At 48.2% G+C, this 27,128-nt stretch overlaps 1 protein-coding gene across 2 annotated transcripts; it reads left to right on the top strand.

Annotated features, from left to right (window-relative positions):
* The first annotated feature begins 370 nt into the window (after positions 1-370).
* On the top strand, positions 371-27,128 carry LOC119168294 (protein-cysteine N-palmitoyltransferase Rasp). Of its 2 annotated transcripts, XM_075867077.1 has the most exons (12): positions 371-602; positions 10,549-10,631; positions 11,555-11,637; positions 13,512-13,622; positions 14,376-14,570; positions 16,084-16,323; positions 17,107-17,222; positions 18,342-18,548; positions 18,778-18,813; positions 20,683-20,884; positions 24,154-24,295; positions 26,779-27,128. In XM_075867077.1, exons 1-12 carry the CDS (start codon positions 541-543, stop codon positions 26,994-26,996), a joined length of 1,695 nt encoding a protein of 564 aa, XP_075723192.1. In that variant the 5' UTR covers positions 371-540; the 3' UTR covers positions 26,997-27,128. The 2 variants fall into 2 exon arrangements, with proteins under 2 accessions (XP_075723192.1, XP_075723193.1); XM_075867078.1 differs by lacking the exon at positions 18,342-18,548.

Below are 27,128 nucleotides of genomic sequence, written 5' to 3'. Positions count from 1 at the left end.
AGTCGTCTCTCACCGAAAGCAGGGAAACATTTGTACATGATTATGTACTTGTGTGTCTGTCTGCTTTCTCTTCACATTACGGCGTTTCAAGTCCACTGAAAGAACGTCGACTGGGAACGTGAAATACGCCAGCGCCGTTGATCTGTATATACATGCAGCCGCGTCTCTGTTTCGAGGCACTTTATGTCGCTTTCTAACCTTTAATTACCGTACAGCTGCTCGTCAAGAGTTTCGAAGATCTGACGACGCGTCAAGCAAAAACGAAAAAGCAAGAACTGAGACAATGAGAAAACGCCTTCTTCCAGAGGCAGACCACGTGGCTCAATTTAACTTAGTACTTCCTTCCGCGCGCCAACAGCTGCAGTTTCTCCGACGTATAACAAAATTTCTTGACGCATTGGCTCGACCACTCTCGGGATCTCGCCGTTTTGATCGAAGATGCGTATTTTTTGAAAAAAAAAAAGAAAAGTGTCGACGCAGCAAGACGGTGACTGACCATATCGGTCGAGTGCTTGGCTTTGTGGCAGAAACGCTTACGCGATGGCCCTGGAGCAGCACGAAAAGGACTCTGGACACGAAGAGGAACTCTCCGCGAAGCAAAGGTCGAGTTATGATGTTTATCCAAAGCTATCTTGCATCGTTATATACATATACTCTTTCTCTCTTTGCTCGTTTTGCTCAATGATGTTAAAGTTCAGAAATGAAAAATCGCGCAAGCAAACTAAAAAAAAAAGACAATGACACTTGCGCAATGTCGTTGTTTTGGACGTGTGTGTCGTTTTTGCGGCGCGATTCTAAACGAACGAATCAAGTATAGCCCCTTAAACGTGTGCTAATCAATGGTGTGCTCGATTTCAGCAAAGTCAACAGTTCGTTCTGAAATAACGTAAATTAAAGCTTTGTGGTACTCTAAACGTGTAGCTTTTTTTTCTTTTGGCGCACGAACTATGCGCAAGGTCAATACATATATATATATATATATATATATATATATATATATATATATATATATATATATATATATATATATATATATATATATATATATATATATATATATATATATATATATATATATTGTGACCTTATTGTGACTCGCTACGCGGAGACGGCAGCTCTTTCATCTGGTGCTACCTCTGAAGTAGCCGATTTGTTCCTTCGCGCCATTACTTTACGACATGCCGCACCGCGTGTGCTCCTTAGTGACCGTGGCAAGACATTTCTTTCACATGTCCTTGCTGAAGTCTTACAGGCCTCGGACAGCATCCAGAAGACCACATCAGCGTATCACCCAGAAACTAATGGTCTGACTGAGCGTTTTCACCGAACTTTGTCCGACATGATCTACATGTACGTTCAACTGGATCCCAAAACCTTGGACACTGTACTTCCTTTCGTCACGTTCGCATATAACACTGCCATACAGCGTACTACGAATTTCAGCCCTTTTTTTTTTCTCGTGTATGGCCGTGTACCGACTTTTGTTCTGGACACCACCTTTTTGTCCACATCTTCCAGTCCATCTTCATCTCTCCCGGAAGAGTTCGCCCCTCGCGTCGCCCGCTGCCGTGAAATCGCCCGCGCCAACACTGCTACCATCCAGGACAAGAGAAAAATCGACATTGATGCGAAGCGTCGAGTTGTTGTGTTCCGCCCAGGCGACGAAGTCCTTTTGTGGACACCTGTTCGTGTACCTGGGCTCTGCGAAAAATTCCTTCACCGGTATCTCGGTCCATACACCGTCCTGGAACGAACATCTGAAGTCAACTATCGCGTTGCTCCTGTCAACGCGGCTCCTGATCACCGTCGCCGCCACACCGAGATCGTCCACGTCTCTCGACTGAAACGATATATTCGGCCTCCCAACCCTTTCTAACTGGCTGCCCTCTTTCGCGAAGGGGGGAAAATAGTGTGAGCGCTGACTATGTACTTTATCTTCATCTGTATGACCAAACCATTGTAGTGATCATCATCGTAGGTCACGCGGGCTGCCTCTCTGGCTCGTGCGTCTGGATTAAAAAAGGATAACCTGGTTGCTGCCGTACCGGACGTGGTCTCATAATATATATATATATATATATATATATATATATATATATATATATATATATATATATATATATATATATATATATATATATATATATATATATATATATATATATATTATGAAGTCTTGGTAGTCTGGGTTGCGACAGCATTTAATTGAGGAAAGACCTCGCAAAACGAACGGGCAGAGCCAGTACACAGACGATGACGATGGTGGTGAACCAGAGTGGCAATGAGGACAAAGAGACTAGCGGATGATGGTGATTGCGATCATGCAGGGATGAGGACAATGCAAGTAACAAATGCCCACACTAATTCCCCCCACTTGGAAGCGGACATCCTGGCCGCCGTAAGTCAAAGTGACGGGGAACGTCGCGTGAAAAGTTTCATGCGACAAACGTGGACAATCTCTGTGCTGCGGTAGCGGCGGTCTGTTGGGGCGACGAGTGGTGTCACACGATAATTAACTGGAGAAGTCTGTTCTAAAACAATGTATGGGCCGATGAAGCGTGGTTGGAATTTGTCACAGAGACCAGGAGTGCGAATAGGTGTCAAAAGCAGCACCTCGTCACCAGGTTGGAAAGACACAACGCGGTGGGATTCGTCATAGGTGATCTTTCGCTCGTGCTGTCTCGCTTCAGTATTGATGCGAGCCTGATGGCGAGACTGAGCCAGGCGGGAAATGTATTCTTCGCTAGAACACTGACACGAATTCCCATGGCTGCTAAAGAAGGAGACGTCGAGAAAGGTAGTCGGGGTGCGTCCGTACACGAGGTAAAACGGTGAGTAGCAAGTTGTTCGCTGAACGGCGGTGTTGTAAGCGAATGTCAGGAATGGTAAAAGAGTATCCCAGTTTTTGTGGTCGGGTTGAACGTAAACGGCTATCATGTCTGCAAGGATTCGGTGAAATCTTTCTGTGAGACCATTTGTCTGAGGGTGGTAGCTTGAAGCTGTCTTGTGAGTAGTTCCAGAAGCGCGGAGTACTTCATTTACCATTTGTGACAGGAACACTTTGCCGCGATCACTAAGCAGTACACGAGGAGCCCCATGACGCAGTATTATTGCGTGAAGAATAAAGTCTGCAACTTCCACAGCTGAGCCTGTAATAACAGAGAAAGTCTCAGCGTATCGTGTCAGGTGGTCCACGGCGGTCACTATCCATCGTTTGCCAGCAGATGTGACGGGGAGAGGCCCGTAAAGGTCAACACCTACAACCTCGAAAGGCATTGACGGGCACGGAAGTGGCTGTAGAGGTCCAGCAGGTGCAGACGTGGGGAGTTTACGACGCTGGCATGGGTAGCAGGAACCGACGTACCGCGCTACACTAGAAGAAAGGCCAGGCCAGTAATAACGACATCGAATGCGGTCAAGAGTTTTTTTAAAACCAAGATGACCAGCGGTCAAGTCGTCGTGGAAGGCTTCGAGCACCTGAAGTCGAAGAGAGCGTGGCAGTACAGGAACCCAGCGCTGACCGTCAGGGTGGTAGACGTGGCGGTAGAGAACCCCATTGTCCAGCTTAAAGTGCAGGAGTTGACGACGGAGTCGCGCGTTTGGTGGATGAGAAACTCCCGAAAGGTGGTCCATCATGCGTCTGCAGTATGAATCGGACCGCTGGTGGGAGATAAATGTTGCCTGGTCGTCCGAAAAGGGTTGCGTTATTGATGCGAGCGTATGAACTTTGGTAGATGTGGCGTTTGAGTTCTCACCAACGCTGATATGGGTAGTTGGAAGCGGGCAACGAGATAAAGCATCGGCGTCTCGATGTTTTCTGCCTGACTTGTAAGTTATGTCAAAGTCGTACTCCTGCAAGCGTAGTATCCACCGACCCAAGCGTCCGGACAAGTTTTTCAGTGTAGAAAGCCAGCATAAGGCATGATGGTCCGTAACGATTGTGAAGTGACGGCCGTGGAGATAGGGACGGAACTTCTGGACCGACCAAACCACAGCCAGACACTCTTGCTCAGTTATAGTGTAGTTATTTTCAGCAGGTGTGAGTACGCGACTGGCATATGCAACAACTTTCTCTAGGGAAGACTTGTCACGTTGTAGAAGAACGGCTCCTATACCAAGGCCGCTAGCGTCGGTATGAAGGATAGTCGGTGCGGCTTCGTCAAAGTGGCAGAGCAGAGGTTCAGACGTGAGTGACCGCTTCAACAGCTCGAATGCCGTTTCACATTCTTGAGACCACAGAAAGGGGACGTTCGAAGCGAGTAGTTGGTGTAATGGAGCAGCAATAGAAGCGAAGTTCTGGATAAACCGGCGAAAATAGGAGGCGAGGCCAAGGAAACTGCGAAGCTCCTTTGGTTTTTCGGGACGCGGAAAGTGAAGGACTGCAGAAATCTTGTCAGGGTCGGGCCGGATACCATCTTTGTTAACGACATGTCCTAAGACCTTGATAGGTTTGCTAGCGAAAGAGCATTTCTTAGTGTTTATTTGAAGCCCGGCGCCGGCAAGGCACGTCAGAACTTGATCCAGTCGTTCTAGGTGCTCAGGAAACGTTGACGAAAAGATAATAATGTCGTCCAGGTAGCACAGGCAACTTTTCCATTTCAGACCGCGCAGCACGGTATCTATCATGCGCTCAAAAGTCGCGGGTGCGTTGCAGAGCCCGAAAGGCATCACGTTGAATTCATATAGCCCGTCGGGGGTTGCAAACGCCGTTTTATGCTTATCGTCTTCATGCATGGGAATCTGCCAGTACCCAGAACGCAAGTCGATGCTTGAAAAGAATTCCGCGCCTTGTAGGGAATCAAGGGCGTCGTCAATGCGTGGCATAGGGTACACGTCCTTGCGTGTGATCTTATTGAGCGCCCGGTAGTCCACGCAAAAACGCACAGAGCCATCCTTTTTGCGGACCAAAACAATGGGAGACGACCAAGGGCTAGATGAAGGACGGATGACTTCCCGTTTAAGCATGTCCGCAACGTTTTCTTCTATAATTTTTCTTTCAGTCAGAGACACGCGGTAGGGTCGGCGGTGTACGATAGATGTCCCAACAGTTTGAATTCGATGTTCTGTAGTATTAGTGCGGTTCAGCTTAGACGAGCAAATGTCGAAAGAATTTGCATGTTTCTGTAACAATGCGAGCAGCTGCTGCCTCTGTGAATATGTCAATTCGCTGCTGATAGTGGTGGTAAAGGCGGAGGAAGAAACATGCTCACCGAGGCAAGGCTCTTTGGATGCGATGGCCTGAAGTGGCGTGACAAATACAGGCTCGAAGTCAGCAACATGGGCCACAGTAGTGCCCTGTGGCAGTAAGATCTTCTCCGGTGTAGAGTTGACAGCGGTGACAAGTGCCGAGCCATTGCAAAAACGAACGACACCGGACGGAAGAACTATACCTTTGCGAACGCAAAGTGGTGACGGTGAGACCAATACATCCCCGTGATAGATGTCGTTGGACGTAATGCTGACAATTTGCTCTTGTAGTGGCGGCAGTTCGATGTCTTTCGCAGCGACCAGACGAAGTGGCTTCTGATTGTCGTCGTCAAGCATGTAGTCCGTGTCAGCGAGGTGAACGACGCGTTGTCCACAACAAATCGCCGCGGAAGCAGATGATAGAAAATCCCACCCTAAAATTAGTTGTTGAGAGCAGCGGGACAGGACAGCAAACTGGACATGATGGCGGATGCCGTCGATGAAAACACGCACAGTAGAAAACGCGGAAGGGCGAATGACGTTCCCCTGGGCAGCAACTAATGTGGGGCCATCGTAAGGCGTCATTACTTTCCTTAAATGTTCACACAAATCAGCACGTATCACAGACAATGTCGCACCTGTGTCCACCAAAGGATCGACTCGCACTCCTTCCACTTCCACAGAAACCATGTTACACGGGCCCGGTGGAGGAATTTCAGTTCTGACTCCGAATGCAGTTTTTCCTCCACAAACTGCATCACTTAGTTTTCCGAATGAATTTCAGAGGTGAATGAGGCGGGCCGAAGTGGAGAAGTGGAACGGCGGAAGGGCGAAGGCGAGCGGCGTCTCGTGTTTCGGCTGTTTCGTGGTGCAGTCGATGCAGGAGGAGATGGAGAACGGTGCGGGGGAGACGAATAACGCCGACCTTGATAAGACGCCCCGGCGTACAAATCCCGTTCACGCACGTCGTTCCGACGCTCATCTTGCTGGCGCTTTCGGCAGAAACGAGATATGTGGCCGCGATAGCCACAGTAGTAGCAAACAGGGCGAGACGAGCGCCACGGTGGGGAATAGAAGACATTCGGGGCACCTGTAGATAGCGCGGTCAGGTGGGCCGGAGGGTCAGGGGGTACGGAATGGTAGTTGACCGGGGGAGCGGCAGCAACTGACGCGTAGGATGGACGCGGCAATGTCACGTGGGCGTCGCTGGGAGGCACGGCAGCAACTTCAGGGTACGTGGGTATGGGGCGTAAAGCATGTGGCTGTACGGGCGCAGAGCCTGTCAGGGATGTAAGTTCCTCCCTGATGATGTCACGTAAGGGCATTCCCGAAGGCTGTGTAGGTCGTGGTGTAGGAGGTGTGAAGCCCATGGACCGCAATTCTTCGCGTATAATGTCCCGGATGAGGTCGCGCAGGTGGCCATCTGACGTGGAGTGGTGGTCGCCAATGTCTGGTTGGAGGCGAACGGAGTCCAGCGCATCAAGGCGCTGGCATGTCGTCACGACATCAGCGATGGTAGCTGGGTTTTGCACAGCGAGTGCATTAAAGGCAACAGGCCCAATGCCTTTCAATACGTGGCGCACTTTGTCCGATTCCGGCATGGATTGATTGACACGCCGGCACAGTGCGAGGACATCCTCGATGTATGATGTGTACGATTCACCGGGATGTTGTCGGCGAGTATCAAGTGTCCTCTTCGCGACGGCGGATCGAATGTCTGGGGTGCCAAAAACGTGTCGCAGCTGCTGCTGGAAGGTATCCCAGTCGGGTAAGTCAATGACGTGGTTAAAATACCATGTCTTTGCGACTCCGGTCAGATAAAATGGGACGTAACGCAGTTTGGCGGCCTCGTCCCACCGATTAGCGACACTTACGCGGTCGTAGTCGTCGAGCCAGTCTTCTACGTCTTCTCCACGACGACCAGCGAAGAGCGGGGGTTCCCGCTGATGTCCGTGTATGTAAATAGGAGGGGCAGCTTGCGTCGGTGCATGGTTGATGACATGAGCGCCGGTAGGCTCGGTCTGGGACATGCTGCCTGACAGTGGGCGCAATCGGCGGCCTGAACGAAGCTCTAGCGGGTAGAGCGGGCTGCGGGAGGTAAGAGGACCGAAAATCCACCTCCACCACGTATGAAGTCTTGGTAGTCTGGGTTGCGACAGCGTTTAATTGAGGAAAGACCTCGCAAAACGAACGGGCAGAGCCAGTACACAGACGATGACGATGGTGATGAACCAGGGTGGCAATGAGGACAAAGAGACTAGCGGATGATGGTGATTGCGATCATGCAGGGATGAGGACAATGCAAGTAACAAATGCCCACAATATATATAAAGTGAGCGTTTCACCTATACGCTTTATGCGAACAAGATTTGTGCTATTGGCGTGCTACAAATGCGAACTCGTTCTGAGTGAGTGAGATAAGAACTACGGCAAAAGTTAGCGGAGCAGGACAAGGAAGATAGAGGCACACGTCTTGGTCATTTCCGTGTCTCTTGTCCGGTCTGCAGAAGCAGTTTTACAGTACGAAAAAAGGACGGCCCAGAAGAAGAGAAACTGTGCCCTTGTCCTGCTTCGTGTTGAAACGTTAACGAAAAAAAAAATACATGAAGGACCGAAAGGTTACACCCATGCATACTGGACTGCGCACAGTATTCAAATGCGAAGAATTTCTTTGCGTATACCGTAAACACTTTTGGTGTCTATCCATCTAGCCGCTTACGTCTAACGTCTGGGTGCACACTCGTGATCACCCCCTCAACTTGGCGTGAACCAAAATTCATATGAGAACTATAAGGTAAGATGGTACGACGAATTTGACGCGCTTATCAATTCACATGACAAATATCACAATCCCCTCACGTACGTCGTCAAACACTTGCCGCCAGACAGTGGCACATAACCGCGGGCGGTATGTGCCACAGGTGATTGAAACTTAGTATGCACCTACCTATAGGAACGATGAGAACACACATGACCAATTTCAACGCGTGATCATTAAGAAAAAACCTGACATCGGCAGCGTTGGCCAGACGAAGGCTAAGAATTATAGTCAGGGTCTTAGCCGGAATTGTGCACGACAATCAAGCATTCTATGTCAGAGCCACGCCAGGCCTCGGAACTGATTTTCAAGTAGACCCTATAATGCTCGTGAGACGTCAGTTGTGGTTGCAGTGCTGGCTATCTGATTTCATAAAGCTTACATGTGCACTCTTTTGATACAGCCGTCACGTCTGGTTAACATAAATTGTATTTAGGTGCCGTGCGCTGTAGTTGATTAATGTAGCAGTGCCCAGGGCTACCATCCATCCTCGCAAGCAGCATGCAGTGCTTCTTATCAGCTTATCGCTTTTATAGTATTTCTAGTACTCATGATCCTGCTGGAATCGTTGCGCAAATGCAAACAGCTGGTCATATAAACATCTCAAATTCTTCTGCATGTGTCTGTGCGTTCAACATTTACACACATATTTAGCGTCATTTCATAACCCGTCGCTCTATAAAAAAATTACAACGCGGTCACCTTCCCTCAGCGTGCTTCGCATAACGTCGATTCCTAAGGTACGTGGGATCTGCCGAATTTTCGCCTCATACGCGAGGAGATGTGTGAGGGGCTAACAGAGGAAGAGAGCTATAAAGGGAAACATGAGTGCAAGTAACTCACAACGCACAATCAATGAGTACAATACAGTGTATTTTACCGACATATAGGCCAGGCTCAGCATTTGCAATGCGCTTTCCGTCAGTGCACTTTCCGTCAGGCAGTGCGGGGGCAAAGAGGGAGCACCACCCCCCCCCCTTCCGAAATTTAGGTGAGAGGACAGGGGAGTGCTTTGCATAAAATTACGCCATCTCTCGCCATCTCCCGAAAAGTTTGTAAACGAAGCAGCGGCCACTAACGCTCGTGCGTTCAGGATTAAAAAAAAACAAAAAAGGAGGGGGGGGGGGCTGTACAAGCGAATTTCAAGCTGTAAACTGATCGTGGCGTGAACAGTCGTCAGCCGTCGAGTAATTCGATCATCGGCGCCCGGAGCGCTCGTCGAGAGTTTCAAAGAACTGACGATGCGTCAGGAGGACGTGTCAAGAAAATAAAAATAAAAATAAATTAAGTAGTAATAATAAAAAATAGACAAGCAGGAACACAACAACAACAACAAAAAAAGAGGCCTTACTGTATAAGTATGACCCGCGGCCGCCGACTCTTGTTACGACTTCCGAACGCCAACGGCTGCAGTTTGTCCACTGGGACGGCCGCAAGGTTTTTTTTTTTTTATCCAGCGGTCGTGCCACTGGTCTCGAGAGATCTCGCGTTTTTGGTCAATGGATGCACATTACGGCATGAACGCAACGAGCTGGTGGCATATCTCAGAGTCGGTGAGTGGTCAGAACGCTTGCGCGATGACCGCGGAACAGCACGCAAAGGACTCCGGACACGGGGAGGAGTTCTCCCCGAAGCAAAGGTATATAGAGTTAAAACGTTTCCCAGTGCTCGCTTTCCATGTTGCATTTTTTTTTGCGCGCTTAATCGATGCTGTGCTCACTCTTAGCAAGGTTATAGTATTCTATTCTAAGCAATATTTTATTAAATCCACATAGCCGCGTGTCCCAGGACTATAATTTAAGTTCATCCATCCATCCATCCATCCATCGGCGAGCATGTGCCACAGGTGATTTACAGTTTATATCTACCAACAAGAAGAGAGCAGAGTGGATTAGGGGACAAACGGGGGTTAAGGATATCATATATAGTTGAAATAAAGAAGAGTAAATGGACATGGGCCGGGCATGTAGCGCGTAGACAGGAAAACCGCTGGTCATTAAGGGTAACTAACTGGATTCCCAGAGAAGGGAAGCGGGTTAGGGGGAGACAGAAGGTTAGGTGGGCAGATGAGATTAAGAAGTTTGCGGGTGTAAATTGGCAGCAGCAAGCACAGGACCGGGTTAACTGGCGGAACATGGGAGAGGCCTTTGTCCTGCAGTGGACGTAGTCAGGCTGATGATGATGATGATCTACCAACGAACAGCGACCACTGAAATTAGTAATTTTAACGCGAGTGTACAATGAAGTCGCTGTAGTACTAGTATAAAGGGCTTATGCTTCTAGGTGTTATATATTGTTCCGTAACAATTGTGATTGATATTAGTATATTGTTAAACATTTTATCTTCGCGTGTGTGTACGTATGTTATATTCACGAATTTTCCGTTGACGGACAGGAATCGACTCACTTCGCCAAATAAGAAAAAAAAAATGGTTTGAGTCTTCGAGTCGGACGTATACATATACGGCGCGACTTCTTCGTGACTCCGGCGCCGCCGTAGATCATACGTATGCTTACTTACGAACAATTTCTTCCCCTTTCAGGTGCGCAACGTGCATTCTTCACTGGCTCGTATGGATTGCGATGTCTTCGTACGCGTTGTGGCGCTTCGCGGCCAGCGATGTCAGTAAGTATCGAGGATTTCTAAGCTGAGGTTAACAGAAGTCGCCATCACATGTAATTAATACTACGTTGAATTTATTGCTGTGGTATTACTTGCTAAAGCTGAAACCTAACTGATACGATGACGCAAGTTAATTTTCAGTTCAGAAAACGCATGCACGTGCAATAGATAGTTGCCATCTAACTAGACACGTAGACAGGATTTATTTTCGAGGTAGTCCCAAGGCGTATAATTGTTCGACAGAAAGTCTTTCCCTTGCAAAAAGTCAAACTAGCAGTTGTGTACGAATACAACCGATGAGCGAAGCTCCTCAGAACTTGGACTCAAACGACTATTGATTGATACGTGGGGTTTAACGTCCCAAAACCACCATATGATTATGAGAGGCGCCGTTGTGGAGGGCTCCGGAAATTTCGACCATTTGGGGTTCTTTAACGTGCACCCAAATCTGAGCGAACGGGCCTACAACATATTCGCCTCCATCGGAAATGCAGCCGCCACAGCCGGGATTCGATCCCGCGACCTGTGGGTCAAGAGCAGAGTACATTAGAACACCACGGCGCGGCCGCAAATGACTATACATGTTCCATTTGAAACAGTTTAATAAAAAAAAATTTAATCGAATATTTCCGGTTTCTGCTTGGTCTTGAAAAAGACTGCCCTCCGCTAGTGCAGGAGTATCCTGAAGGGCTTGATTAGACGCGTACTGCCACGAAATATGACTAAGGATGCGAAACTGTTTAATGTTGATGTGCACATGTCCACGTCGTTTGGCAGGTTACGCGGCAATTAAGTCACTGCACATCTTTTGAACGTCCACCAGCACATTGACGCACTGACGGCGGAGTGCAGGCCTAAGAAAGAAAAAAGAGAAAAAAAAGCACACTAAGCAATCTGGTTACTTTCTTCTTCGGCGACTCCTCCAGATACAAACCTTCCGCAGACGTTGAGAGGCGTGGCGGGCCACCACCTGACGGAAAGTCCGTACTACGGCGTCAAGAGATACTGGGTGAGTAGAATTTTACGCGTCATTGTGGGGAAAAATACACTCGAGAGCTATTCCATTGTACAAGCAAAGTCCGCTAATAGGCTTCCCCGCCATGTCGAAATGGTGTCCACCATCGCCTCACTTTGTCTCCTCTCCGTTTTGTTTTAAGTTAGGCACCGTCCACTGAACAGGGGGCGCCACATAGCTCTCATCGAATGACCCAGTGTTGCTGACACCAATTGGTAGGGGAACAAGGAAAAAAGGAAAAAAAAACACGGCATATCCACAATGGTCATGAGAGGGCGAAGTATATAGTGGGATCGTTCCTTGTACCGTCGATCAAGCGTTGATTGACTGATTGATATGTGGGGATTAACGACCCAAAATCACCATATCATGAGAGACGCCGTAGTGGAGGTCTCCGGAAATTTCGACCACCGGCGGTTTTTTGACGTGCACCCAAATCTGAGCACACGAGCCTACGACATTTCCGCCTCCGTGGAAAATGCAGCCGCCACAGCCGGGATTCGATCCCGCGACCTGCAGGTCAGCAGCCGAGTACCTTAGCCACTAGACCACCGTGGAGGGGCGTCGATCAAGCGTGACATCGACCACTCACGCATGTAATTGAGTAAAAAACGGTGTGTACAGGCATATACAAGGTTTACTGGTCATAAATGGTATGTCGTGTTAAGTTGGGAATTTCGCTTTGCCTTCATTATCGCTGCTTTACGGTATCGAAAATAGCCGGAATTCGGGAAGAATAAGTCTGTGCACGTTCCCCTGGGGTTATGGTTGTTTCCAGTCATACGAAATGCATCGTAGGGCATACCGAGACATGATACACTGCACAAGCCAGTCGCTGTCCATGATAATCAGCGTCATCAGCGCCACAGCGGCTACGGCGCATACCAACGGACAAGCGGTGGCGGTTTGACTACCACCGTCTTGCCAATAGTTCAGAAAAAAGACACCACACGACGCGACTCATCAAAAAGGGAGAAAATTGTGCGCGCAAGTACGGTTATAGCGTCGCCGCGCGCGTAACTCGAAAGTCGCGCGAGACGACGGAAATCAGCCGACGAAAAGCTACGAGCTACAGTGTACTAGAATTTCTAGCACACTAACTGGGAGCACAAGCGCGGATGGCGTCTTTCGCCTACAATCGGACAACTGTTCGCACCGTTTCGTTCAATCGCAAACGCACGCACACGAACAAATACACACACACATTCTCTTTCTCACTCATGCACTCACTGACAGACATCCATGAAATAATGAGTGAACATATCAATGAAGCGCTTCGAAGCGTTTATGTGCAATGGCATGGCCGCTATTCCTTCTGTTTGATGTAGTGGCCGGCGCTGGCTTATTGATGTAACATCGCGTGAGCGCTTTTTTCTTTCTTTTTTTGCGTGTCTCGCGTCTCGAGAACATTGCAGTGTCTTAGCTCTGCTTTGCCAGGATATACGTAGCGAGAGCTGTGAACACTCCGGGAGCTTCCAGACCTTCGGCGCGCCAGCTCATTGGCCAGCTGCGCGCTGTGTGACGTCACTGGTCCATCGCGGTGGCACACAACTGCTCACCGTAAGCCACGCGAAACTGCTCCACCTCGGCCTACAAGTACAGCCAGACAGATTTCAGTACAAGTTAACCTTAGGATTCTAGGGTTATTGCCCTCACCCTCCCTACTCTAGTCCCCCAAGAGTCAGTGCGCGAAAGTCTTCCTCATAATATAGCGCCTAAAATATGCTAGGCACTGCAACCATAGAATAAATAATCAATTTGCTGCAACCACACAATAAATTGTAGGGAGGGGGGCGCTGCGATCAACCATTGCACCTATGCGGAAGCGCGTGCATACGATGTAATGTGCGTGCACGCCACCGCTGCAGGACCTTTCTGACCGGGAATGGAGGGGAAGCCGCCAATACCTCGTTTCAACTTGGCCCTGGCTTCTGCTGCACTCCGTCATCGGTCGAGCACTCTCTCACGTGGTGCCTTCGGTGAGTGTGCAAGTCTATGCATGTCCAAGATATGATGCCCCCGTTATAGTTCCGACTCCCGGATTGCCTCTGGCACATATAATGTGCGAAAGCACAGCCCTCGAAATTTGTCTCTGCTGCTGGAGAGTGCAAATCGCTGGTACATAAATTTGGAAGGATGAACAGATGTAACAGGCAGAAATAAGGAAGGTTAGCCAGCTCATGGACAGTCTGGCTAGCCTGCGATTGGCAACGGGGGGATGAAAGGAAACAAAAAGAAACGTCACGGGAAGCAAAAAACAAACAAAAGCAAAACAGATTATAATTACGGCACTTTAAGCCCGGAAGTTCCTAAAAAGCCCAACAACTCTTTAAACAGCAGCTTTGCGGGGGATGGTTAATTTGGACAGTGTTCCAGTCCCCTTCTTTTGACCTGCGGATTATTGAATATGTCTAACGTATTGTAAAGTTCGTTTCCAAGCGCACTGAAACTGAAGCAGACACATAGAATATGAGCCATCATTTCTTCGCAGCTACAGTTACCGAACATAGTTGGTCATTCCAATATGAAAGGATAGGCAAATTCACCTTTTCTTGTATTTGCCTATCCTGTCGAGGTGCTCTGAAAGTACTCTGAAAGTAGTACATTAAGAGCACTTTGAAAAACGTTTACTTCGAAAAACGAGGTGACTTTGCTAGCGTAAGTGATTCTTACGCTAGCAACGTGTCTCAACAGAACGATTCTACGAAGTTTACCTTTCACGCAATGTGCAGGTGGTTCCAGTATACCATGCCGCTTACTCTCTGCTTTTCGTGTCCCTCACACTCGGCTGGCACAGCGCCGCGTTCTTCGTCTTCGAACACGCAGTCTTCTTTGCGCTCACCTGGACCGGCGTCCCCTCGCTGTGCTACGTGGCGGCCATAGTGATGGTGGCACACTACGACGTGTTCAAGTACGACTTCTTCCAGGTAAGTCGGCAGCCCTCTGTGGTATCGGGTCATGCATCATCATCATCATCATCATCATCATCATCATCATCATCATCATCATCATCATCAGCCTGACTACGTCCACTGCAGGACAAAGGCCTCTCCCATGTTCCGCCAGTTAACCCGGTCCTGTGCTTGCTGCTGCCAATTTATACCCGCAAACTTCTTAATCTCATCTGCCCACCTAACCTTCTGTCTCCCCCTAACCCGCTTCCCTTCTCTGGGAATCCAGTTAGTTACCCTTAATGACCAGCGGTTATCCTGTCTACGCGCTACATGACCGGCCCACATCCATTTCCTCTTCTTTATTTCAACTATGATATCCTTAACCCCCGTTTGTCCCCTAATCCACTCTGCTCTCTTCTTGTCTCTTAAGGTTACACCTACCATTTTTCTTTCCATTGCTCGCTGCGTCGTCCTCAATTTAAGCTGAACCCTCTTTGTAAGTCTCCAGGTTTCTGCTCCGTAGCTAAGTACCGGCAAGATACAGCTGTTATATACCTTCCTCTTGAGGGATAGTGGCAATCTACCTGTCATAATTTGAGAGTGCTTGCCGAATGTGCTCCACCCCATTCTTATTCTTCTAGTTACTTCAATTTCGTGGTTAGGCTCTGCGGTTATTACCTGCCCTAAGTAGACATAGTCTTTTACAACTTCAAGTGCACTATTACCTATCTCGAAGCGCTGCTCCTTTCCGAGATCAGGTCATGCAGCCAAAGCTTAATGTCAGCCATCCTCTCCACCTCACCGCCGAAAGCTTTGTGCACGTAACGTGATCTTGTGCTGCCTCTGGGATTCGAGGCGCTTCAGCTTTCTGCATCTCACGTGGTTTTGCAGCACCGCCACCGAGATCGGCCTTTGGTTGACAAAGCGATTATATCGTATGATGGCATCGTCATATGGCGTCACGTTATACGAGGTAACAGTTATGTCACTAATTTTTGCTTTATGTGACGTCGTGATGACGTCAAAGGGAGTTATCATGTGACGATTTTTTCAGTGCTGACGCCGACGACACCGTCGGTTGCCTTTCACGTTTGACGAGGCATCTAAGGATTTATTGAGGCTTCAATAATAAACGCACGCAGTACAGCCATCCCTTTTCCCTCCACCCTTGATGCTCCATGACCATTTTCTTTGTCGTTCTGCAGAATGTACCTTCAAAACTTTATCCAGACCACCACGCAGACTTTTCCACGGGCTTTGGCAGCTTCTAGACAGCGTTACATGTGACAGTTGAGTGCGTTGCTAAATTATTCCCTCCCAAAAGAGCTGTCGGACGATGCCCTCTGCGACGGGCCTCCCGAGGTCCATCAGGCTTTGGTTCGGAAGTGGTCGCCGATATCGTCCCAGGGACCCCAGACTATAGAGTTTTCTCTCATACTTGATTCACAAATTTGTAAACAAAATGTTTCTCTTTCTCCCACCACAGGCAAAGAGAACGCGCCTGGTCGCAAAATAATGTTAAATTTTTTTCTCTCCATATCTCCAGATTGTGCTGGAGACGCACGGAGATCACGAATACTACGTCACCGCTGTGTCCTTCTACTGGACGGTGCTCCGATGCTGCAGCTTCTGTCTGGACACCATCCGACACACTACAGATGGTGGCGCCCCCGCCAGAGGAAAGCGTAACCACGAGGCCACCTATTTCAAGACGCTGGCGTACGCGGTGTACTTGCCCACGCTCTTCCTCGGGCCCGTGCAGAACTACAGTGACTTCGCTTCTTCGGTGAGACAACTTTCCTTTTAATTTCACAGCCGAGTAGCAGTGCTTTGCTCGAAACAATGAATTATTGCGCTCAGACTTTTTGGAAGTAATATGATCCTTGCCTTGAACACAGGTTGTCGACTACTAAACATATTAATAAGGGGTCTTTGCTGCCTTGATGAAGACAGGACTCCTTGAGGTAACGATGGCTCCAGCGACACCCTGTGTTCATGATTACTCATTTTATGCCTTCAACTTCACCTTCGGCATAGTTTGGACAGTAAATTGTGACACGTACGGTTGCAAGACGAGAAATCAATATGAGGAAAAACAAAGCGAAAACCTAGCCCTGTACAACAGTGTATTGAAGTCACCTGGCTGATAAAACAGAAGGAACCAAGAGATTGGAAAGAACTGAAATATCGCTTTTCTCGGTTTTCATTTGCTCGATGCAACATATACCTGTGATGATACAATCATAGCAAATCATCAGTTTGGACTCAATGGTAACGATTCATTCTAAATGAAAAAAAAATGTTGTGCTCTGTTCTGTGGTCCCTGTTCTGTACTGCGGCCCACTTCTTGCATTTATTGGATGGTTGCATGTTAAAAAAGAGAAACAGAAAACATATCTTCAAATGTTATAATATGTTCACCGTAAACTCGAGTCTTTGGAGCTTGGATGACATTGCAGCAACACAACCCTTTATCGCCACAGTAAAGTAGACATATATTACGTCCACCGAAATACAAAAGCACTGTTTGATCCATGCACGCTCTCGCAACGTGGCTGTATGCATGCAGATGGAGAAGCCAAAGCCGGCGCTCACAGTTCGTGAGATCGCGACGCTCACCGCCGGCCTCCTGCGATCTGGCGTCCACTTTCTTCTCATGGACTTGTTGTGTCACTACTTTTACAGGTGAGGGACGCTGTTCAAACTTATTTTTGTTCATATGTGGCACGCAAGGAGAACACACAAAGTGTGCATCGTGTCGATACGAGTTCTTGCAATCCTGGTCTGCCCGCTTCTTCATTGCCTGTTTCCCCACAAGGGTGGTAAGAACAAGCCACGGACATGCAAGTAAATCGTCCTAAACAACATGCAGTTTAAAGGGGGCCATGAACAAGGCTAAGAACTCGGTGACAACACGTCCCGCGGAACACAGGTCATGCTGTAGGACCAGTACGTGCAACGGAAATTAAATAATTGCCACGAACAGCACAGCAAAATCTTGCAACCGAGCGCGGCTAAGATTGTTCAGAAGCGGAGCGTGAAAGTGACATTTTCCGAGGCAGCTCCTTTTTCGACGAAGCTCTGCGTTCTCCCTCTTCGTAGCGGCTTATGCCTGCTGTTTGACGTCACACGGCAGATAACACGCTATTGGCTAACAGCCGACACAAGTCAGGAGCAGCGAGTTCGAGTCGGACGCCCTTATTGCCGTGGGGTGCATGCCACCACATGCCGCCGGCGAGCTCTATATATAACCTGCGAACATTACCCAGTGAGCCACATTCGCATACATGAATCGCACCTGGAGAGAGCGATCGCGTTTCATGATTCGCACTCGAAGTTCCTATTCCCTTCGACTTCGCTTAAAACCAATAATATATTGTTCATATTAGTCTATAGAATATGGAAAGACGGCAAATAAGTCGCGCGGACGCCCGCATGGTAGAGTAAGGTTCATAACATATAAAAAAGTAACAGCAATCGAGCCATTTGTTATACAAACGTAGACGCAAGTATGTACATTAACAGAAGCTCCTCAGTTAACAAACCGGAAGCTTTTGACTGGACCATGGAGGACGAACTTTCTGTGATGTGGAAAGCTTCCTTTTGGGCGATTCGTGCGGATTTCTCGAAGCTTCTGTTTTACTTGCGTGTTTGCATTACGTACTCGTGGATCACTGCATTTATCTTCTCAAAAAATTGTCATATGCGTTATCTGGAACACGCACAGGGGTTCACTCAATCATTGCGCCTGTTCGACTTACCCTGGACGATTTCGCGCTTTACTCATTACGTTGTGGCGTACAGCGCCGCACTGATTAAGGCGCCTTCCCTGGTCTCAGAACTGGACGTGACGAGCCTGGTGGGATTGGGCGCCATACTGAACGTGATGTTCTACATGAAGTATCGCATACAGTACGGCGTCTCAGGCGGCTGTGCCAGGATCGAAGGCCACACCCTTCCAGCGCCTCCAAAATGCATCGCGAGGGGGCACCTTTGTTCGCATTTCTGGAGGTAGGTCCCAACTTTCTTTCTTTCTTTTCTGACCTGTAAAGCCGGTATAATCCACAGCGAACACTTGTTTTCTAAAAAAAAAAAAAAAGCTTCGTACGATATGTAGCTTGGGAAGTTTACTCTGTACATCACATATAAAGATACGTATATGCAATACTTCTCAGATGTTTTTGTTGTTGCCTTTGAATACAAATCACTTTGCTGAAGATTGGTGTCCGCTCTTTTTCAGGTATTTTGACCATGGCCTCCACCTGTGGATCAAAAAGTAGGTCTACGGCTCCTTCTAGCTGCTGAAGTTTGAATGGTGTGACCTTGAATGGAAAATTAAGCTCATTACGCACGCTAGCCCCACTGAGTCCGCATGAATCACTCATTGTACTTGCCTTAAACCACACTTATAAGTCACTATTGAACAGGGAAAGGGAAGGAATAGGCGCAGTTCCGTTACTGGCTCTCTCTCAATGGAGGGCACCTCCACAGTTCTGTGCAGGGGATGGGGGTAAGGAGGAATTAAAATGGATAGGGAGGAATTAAAGGTTTAGAGATAGAGACAAGCGGAAGGAGAGAGCGAGGCGCAGGGACAGCCACATACGGAAGTAAGGAGAAGGTGGGAAAAATGGACACGGTCGCAGAAGTCCGAGGACAAGGCACCACTCAGCTAAAGTGTTCTAGAATTATTCTAGAACACTACAACTCAGCGAGAGCTCTTGTCGGCGTCAGTAGATGGCGTTGGGCGAGCCAGTTGGCCAGAGAGCTGCGCTGTCGTCGGAGATCGCGGGGGAACAACCGGTTGGCACGAAATCCAGCGAACGAGTCCTGCGTTTTTATTACAAGTGCTAACTATACAAGGAATACAGGGACTAAACAACCTCACGAAATCATTCACTCTATAGCTGATGTGTCACCAGCAACCATACAGGTGCTTAGGGTTGGTCAGTTCAAAAAAAAAAACAAGCTTCACAATGTTAATTTATAAATGAAGCGATGACGTGCGTCTCCAGACAGCCTCCTCATGGTAAAAGACACACGGCGGAAAGCAGACGCTGCTGTGAATGGCTCAGAAGTCTCGCAATGGTGCGCGGCAAAGAGAGTTCACAAGCGGAGGACGCACTTGTTCATAAAGGGCCTCAATGCGCGCAGGCGAACGAACGCATCGATGTGCGCTAAGTTGTCACTTCCTAAAGCTCCATCTCTTCGTACAGAGCCTCGTCGTCACTGTCTTCGAAGGTGTTGGCGGCTTCTTTATGATGTCGTATACAACAGACTACTGCGATGGGCAGATATATCTGACATAAACCAAGACCGGCGTTTGGATCGCGCTATAGCTTCTTGTCACGGGGTGCCCTTGGCACCGTGCTCGATAGTGTATATTACCCAGTAGTGACACTACTGCGCAACAGAATCAAACGGGGGAGATGATGATGATGATGATGATGAACCTTCAGCTTTGCTGGCACTCGCCCACAAAGGGGTATCGGCCAAGAACCGGGCGGCAGGATCAACTGTGCTAATTCAGGCATTCAGGTAGTCTCGTAGCCGTAAATAATAACAATAGGTCAAGAGGGTAATCTCTTTGTTGCCCTTATGCACTCGCACACAGCAGAGAAAACCTCCCTGTGGCTATAACCTAATGTAATCCCTCCGAAGGATAAAATTAGTTCCGCGTTTATTTTTGACTGATCGCGTTTCATGACACGCGCTTAAAGTCACGACACGCGCTGACGTATATTCATTCCAACACGTCTCTTCGCCTCTGACTCCACCCCCCCCCCCTCTTGCGTAGCTTCGAGCGCGCTAGTCTTAGTGGACCATTGGGTAGACGAAGCGTTGAAGCGTGCGAGGAATCCCCGTGAATTCGCCCGTACTTGTAGGGTTCGAAAAATTTTTGCGGCGATTGATTCGCGAAGCAATAGATTTTGATACTGAGGTCATTTGATGATTACTTTGAAGAGTGATTCAGGACCCCTTTTAGGTACAAGTTATTGCGTTATTCATTGCACAAAAATTTCATGATCAATACCGTTGTTTGCTCACTGCCCTGCCTCTTCGCAATGTTTGACGACGCTTATATGATACCTAAGGAAATAAAATTAATAGATGACTTAACCACATTAAATTCCCGCTTCCTTCACAGGTACGTGTACACACCCATAGTGGGCCCCGAAAAGAAAACACAGTGGCGGGTTCTTGGCGTCGCTGCGGCCTTCACGTGCGTCTGGGTCTGGCACTCGATGACCACGGCGGTCACCTTCTGGGCGACGCTCAGCTTCACCGGCATCGCGCTAGAAGTGGTCATGGCTCACATCAAGAGGCTCGACTGCGCCAAGAGCTTCGAAGTACGTCAGTCAACGAGAAAAAAAAATTAAGGATTGATGAAATAAGTTTATTATATAGATTCGATGGTTCACGTTATAGTGTCCTAGCTAGAAGCATGCCACTCGCACGTTGGGACCGAATAAGGCCTATTCACCTTTTCATAAACGCCTCCCTGGGCGCCGCCATAGCCCTCCTTGGGCTGTGCAAATTGGCGCGTCCCCTCGAAAATGCACTGACAACGCTGCGCCCTTAGCCTTCGTACTCCCGCGCACAGCCCATCATGGCGGTGTTTTTTTTTTTTTTCCTTTCTGTGAAAAGGTGTATAGCCTTTATGCCGCTTCACGTTGGGACCGAATAAGGCTTGTAGTCTTTATGCCGCTTCACGCCCCCGTTGGACTGCCCATATTACTTGTCCGTCTAACGAAGGCTCTCTTATCAAGGAAATAGGCGCAAGCGAAGTTTGGTGCGCGTGAACCTGTTATACCACTTTTGTGTCCTTCTTTTCTTCTTCTTCTTATAATTGTTTCTTTGTGCCTTTTTTTTCCTATTCACGGAGGAGGCCAAGCGCCTCTGATTGGTTGCAAGTGTGCTGTGAGGGGCCATTGTGCCTCATGGCACTTGTTCTGGCACAGACGCCGCAGCGTGAGGTCACGCGTTCACATTCAAGCAACAATGAAGTGTGGCAACGTTATCTCGATAAAAAATTTCGACACGTTATCTCGATAAAAAATCAGAATATTGTATGAGCAGCGGCTGATAACCGAAAAGCCCACGATATGAGAGAGCACATGGTATTAAAAAGAACGGCGCGTACAAATACGCAAATGTGACCGGCGAGCAGGGGAAAGTTTCGTACGCGAGAAACCCAGCCAACGCCGGCTTTCCTGTGCACCACAACGCCGCCATCAAAATCTGCAACTACAAGCACGCATCACCAGAAAAATAAGCAGGAAACGTAGTTTCTTTGGAGAAGGAAACAAACTAGCATAGGACCTATACGTCACGTAGTCCTTACAAGTAAAGGAGGCCTTATCGGCTTCGCTTCTTCCAACGCGCACGTCTGCAGACTTGTGCTTTTTTCGACCAGTACGTCTTGATCGAGTACGTCTTAATTCAAGCGCTTCGCGAACCCTAAACTGGCGTAAATGTGCATTGCATCGATGTCAATTGGTTTCATTGATTGCGTTAAAATGAATGCGCGCCCACACTCCATGGTACTATGATTAAACGGAACGGATAACTAACATACCTGATCTAGTTACCAAGTGTGAAACGTTTATGAGAAGAAAAAAAAAGTGAAGTAGGGCTAGAGCGGAGACGTATAGCGCAATCATGTGACACCACCCATGTACGATAAGGGAAAAATAAAACCAGGCATGCGGGATTGAAACCAGTGTTGGACTACAACAACAACAACAAAAAAACTGGCAGCCTATCCACGGAGTGAATGATGGAGAGTGGGGCGAAGCATTCGTCCGTCCATTCGTTCTTGCTTCCGTCCGTCCATGCGTCCGTCTGTGTGACCGTCCATGCGTCCATCCGCCCGTCCGTGCGTGCGTCTGTTCGTGCGTCCATTCCTGCGTTCGTCCACGCATCCGCCCCTGCGTCCGTTCATGCGTCCATTCATGTATCTGTCTGTGTGTCCGTTCGTCCATCTATTCAACACTCCAAGTACCACCATCTCGCATCTTTTCATCATATATTCCCCATATAGAAGCACCGCCATCCAGCAGACATTCCAAGGACTAAACGAGAGGTGGCACACGCACACTTTCTTACGGCTTGCGCTTTGGGTCTACTTCCCACCTTTAACCACCTCGAGTTCATGGTATATACTACAGTTCACTGTATTCATGGCACTGCGGCCCAACGCTCGCTAAACCTTTCTAAAATCAAGGAGGTTACGCCCAGCGAGTATAACATATATATAGCAACTTTTTCCTGTCAGATAGTGCTCAATGTACATGCCAATGGCTGCTAATGGGAAATGAGAGACAGGAGAACTCTGCTTTTACTTTCTAACGGCTTGCGCTTCGTATCTACTTCCCACCTTTAACCACCTCGAGTTCATTCATGGTATATACTAGTTCATTGTATACATGGCACTGCGGCCCAACGCTCGCTAAACCTTTCTAAAACTAAGGAGGTTACACCTAGCGAGTATAACGTAGCCACCCTTTCTTGTCAGATAGTGCTCAATGTACATGCCAATAGCTGCTAATGGGGATCGCAGCGTGCGCGTTAACTAAAAGCCGAATGCTCGATCCTGTCTCTCATTTCCCATTAGCAGCCATTGGTAAGTACATTGAGCCCTATTTTTTATTGTTCAACAACCCACAGAAGAAATCTCTCACCGGCACCACCTTGGAGGTCAAAATGTTATACTTGTTACACACTACAACGGCTGCGAGGGACGAACGAGGGTTGCTATAAGGAGTTTCGCCCCTAAAAAATTATGGAACATCTCCCCGAAAGGAAACATGACGGGATTCAAAGCAGCAGCGGTGCGCACAGCGTTGACCCTGCTGAACAGGGCGTCGACGCGGGTGCTGGAAGAACGGTTTGAAGCGAAACTCGAGGAAACGTTTCTTTGAAACGCAAAAACACGGGAGGCGGCTTGGGTTTCGTGTAAGTTTCATCGCAAATAAACGAGCCAAAAGAGTGTTTCCACTCGACGTGTGGTCCAGCGTTGCAAGGGCGGAGAGGGTGCAGGAAGGGAGAAGTGTTGTGAGCAGGCGGAGGAGCAACACCACTTTGGTGTGTTAGGAGGAGCCGGCAGCTGCTGCGGGTGATGGAGAGAGTGGCATAAATGCGTATCTGCGAGTTGACCTACTTGGCATCGTTTCAACAACTGCGGCGGCGGGGAATGCGGTGCGGCGCGTTGGCAAGGAGACATGGATGGACAGCGTTACACGGGCTAGTCAACGAGTTGATTCGCATCTAAAACAATGGAAACGGTGTCAATGGTTAATGTGGCGACATTTTAAGAACACACTGTCGCGTTTAACTGCCACCACTACCATAATCATTCTTTTTTACCCATTAATTAAAGGACGATGACCTTTCCCAATGCTCAATGTTGTATAATTTGTGAGTGCTGGTTCACTGTTATAGCTGCGAACTTCTTGACTTTGTCATTTCATCGATGTTTCTACTGTTCTCGCCTGCGTTTTACATGAATTGGTATCACCAGATCGAATTTATTCGATTTACTGTCGATAATGCCATATTTCAGCATTTGATTTCAGTGCTCTTCTTTGCGAATGCAACTCTTCTGCCTATCCTGCAGGCAAAGTACCTGAGCCCTGAAAGAACAAGGATCGTGAAGGCCATACTGGGGTCTCCACACTACCTGCTGACCATCACGGCGTGCATGTTTTATCTGGTCGACATGGAGATTACGACTATTTTCTTTAAGAGAGTCATTCTCGGTAAGTCGACACTTCGCATTGGACGCTGTACACGCAGAAGCTTGGAGTGTGACACAGGAACTCGATAAGTTGGAAACCACGCAGCGAGCAATGAAATAAGAAATCGCCGGAATAGGACTCTAACAGACGGACAACATACTAAAGAACAAACAAGGGTAGAAGATATTCCACCTGATATTAAGAGAAACTAATCCCACCCTCATATCACCCCATCTCACCCTGACTTCACTTTCTCACCCTCGGGCTACTACCATTTATGGCTATGCTGCTCCAGAATCCGCATCATGACAAATGCTCTCTTTCCCATCCCTTGCTATGCTACACTCACTGTAATGGTTAAACTATGGTTTGCCCTTTCACCTACTTCTTTCCCTCTCTTCACCGTATCATCAGTCCTTCTCACACTTCATTTTCCCATCTCCTTGCTAAGCTACCTGTACGATGCATTATACCTCTCACCTCCTCCTTTCTGTCCTCCCTATAACTCTCAGATACTGCTCTTCACATCCCTTTCTCACCCCCTTGCTATACCCTACTATGCGCATGGTTACACTAGGCTAGGAGCTACCTTGCACATACCCGCTTTCTGCGGCGCATACCCACCGAGTGTTCGGTCTGTGACATCGGCGTTAGCAGCTTTGTTGTTTAAATGGCAGCTCTGTTGTTAAAAATGGAGCCGGGTAGCTAACGTTATGAGGGCAGATACAGCGGCGTAATGAATACCAAGAGGTGGGAAACGCGACAGAGGACAGCAGCAGCGTAGGTGATGCTACGAAGTTTAGAAGTTTAATTGCAATTCAAACCCGACAAGAGCTTTGTCGCACCGGCTACACTGGCCGAGGTCGAGCAGTTTTGCGTGGCCTAGAGTGAGCAGTTCTGCGAAAGCGCTAGGAGCAGTGACACCACGCGGCGCACACCTCCTGGTACACTGAAGACCTTCAAGGTCCTGGAGTGACGTGTCTCTAGTAAGCTGGCGCTCAACTCGCGTGAGATCGTTTACTCGCTAGTCTGTTCGTCCTTCTATCTATTCGTGCTCGTCCATCCGTCGGTCCATGGTTTGTCTGTTAGTAGCTTACGCTACGTATATCCTGACATAGCCGAGATAAGCCACTGCTAACGTTTTTTTTAGTATAACGGCTGGTCTGCGTAGTTGTGAGAGCTAACGACGTCATGTCGCAACGAATCTGGTCTCTAAAGATAATGATGGCTCTCCTCAACGAGTTCGAGTTGAAATCACGCTGATATCAACTCTACAAGAACTTGTTCTTGGGCGATTTGTTCCCTTAGTTTGCCGAACATTTCGTAACTGGCGCAAAGCTATAGGAACATGAAAATGAGGGGAAAAAAAGACATACGGGCACCAACGTGTGGCTCCCGTCTGTTATCTTTCCTCCCCTTATTTTCACGTTCCTATAGCTTCGCGCCGGTTACGACACGTTCGGCAAACTACGCTGATATGACCAGAACTGCAGGCTGTGGAAACGAAAGTATGTGATATATATTTAGGCCAAGATTACCCTGTTATGTGCGAAGCATACACTCTAAAAAATATCGAGTAAAAAGGCTGTCTTTTTGTCCCACAACAATAATCGTCATCAGGTTTATTACGTGCGCTTCCTTTCTTGAAAACTCGGCGCTGGCCACTTTCCTATCGAGAATGCAATGCAACCCTGATAATGTGCATGTCGATCGTGATCGGAATGTACCGGGCGCATGGTGATAGCGCAAGGATAAAACACAATATAGATGACGATTATTGTTGTGGGACAAAAAGACACCCCTTTTACTCGCTCTTTTTTTTTTAGAGTGTAAGCGTACGCCGAGTTCTCCTTCAGTAAATGCGATGGTTCGTCGCAGCGCCCCCTTTCCCAAATATGTCAATGTATGGGGCTTGCTTTGCACCCTCCTCTCTGAGTAGCAGCGCCCCTTATCCCTATTACATATATGTAGAGAGCTGATGGTTATGAGCGCCACAAAAAGTAGGGCGAGCTCCACTACTCGCTTCGGGTGCAAACAAAATGACGAAAACAACAGTTAACCCAACACTTATACACATAGCTAACGACGTTAGTGTAGGTGAAACCATAGTTATAGTATATGAAACCAGAGTTTCCTATACGGCATCTAGGTAAGGGTGAAACACCCTTGCCTATAGGTGCCGCATAGGAAACTGATTCAAAGTAACGGAAATATAGCACGCAAATACGGTAAGGCAGTACGGTAGCGCCCCTCCTTTCCAGTGACAGTGCGTCCTCCGGTCGCGACAGGTCCCTCAATAACGATGCGTATACTGACAGGCTACAACGAGGCGTGACAAAGCAATAGTAATTTTTGAAGTATTTTTTTGTGGTGTTTGGGTGCCTTCACTGGTAAAAGGTCGATGACCGGGAAGCGAGGAGCGGTACGGTAGTAACGTACCGTATTTCCGTAACTTACTAATAGACCCTAGTATTTCACGTCACGGAAATTTCGCATATGCGCAGGGTTTCCGGTGCCTCTAGTTCCGGTGCTGGTGTCCCTGTACTTCGGAGCCTACACTTCTCAAGACGTGATGCAGCGTGAGGCCGAAGCAGCTGCTGCGAAAGTTAAGGAGCCGCACGTCGTTGCGGAAGCAAGGAGAAGCGGCCCCTCAGCAGCAGACGTGGCCAGCGGCTACGCAGAAGCCAACGCAGTGAAACTACAATTCGCGGAACTGCCTTGAACGGTGCTTAACAGGACGCTTAGGACCGACAAATAATGGTTTCCTTCGGATTATAGGCATTGCATCCTAAGAAAAAGTGTCAGCTCCCCTGCGTCTTCTCCGGACTGTAATAAAGTTCACTTGTCATCATCA

Source organism: Rhipicephalus microplus, chromosome 6 (genome assembly GCF_043290135.1).
Source record: "Rhipicephalus microplus isolate Deutch F79 chromosome 6, USDA_Rmic, whole genome shotgun sequence".
Classification (NCBI taxonomy): Eukaryota; Metazoa; Arthropoda; class Arachnida; order Ixodida; family Ixodidae; genus Rhipicephalus; species Rhipicephalus microplus.
The sequence above is the reverse complement of the archived record's forward strand: the minus strand, read 5'-3'. Positions and strand labels throughout refer to the sequence as shown.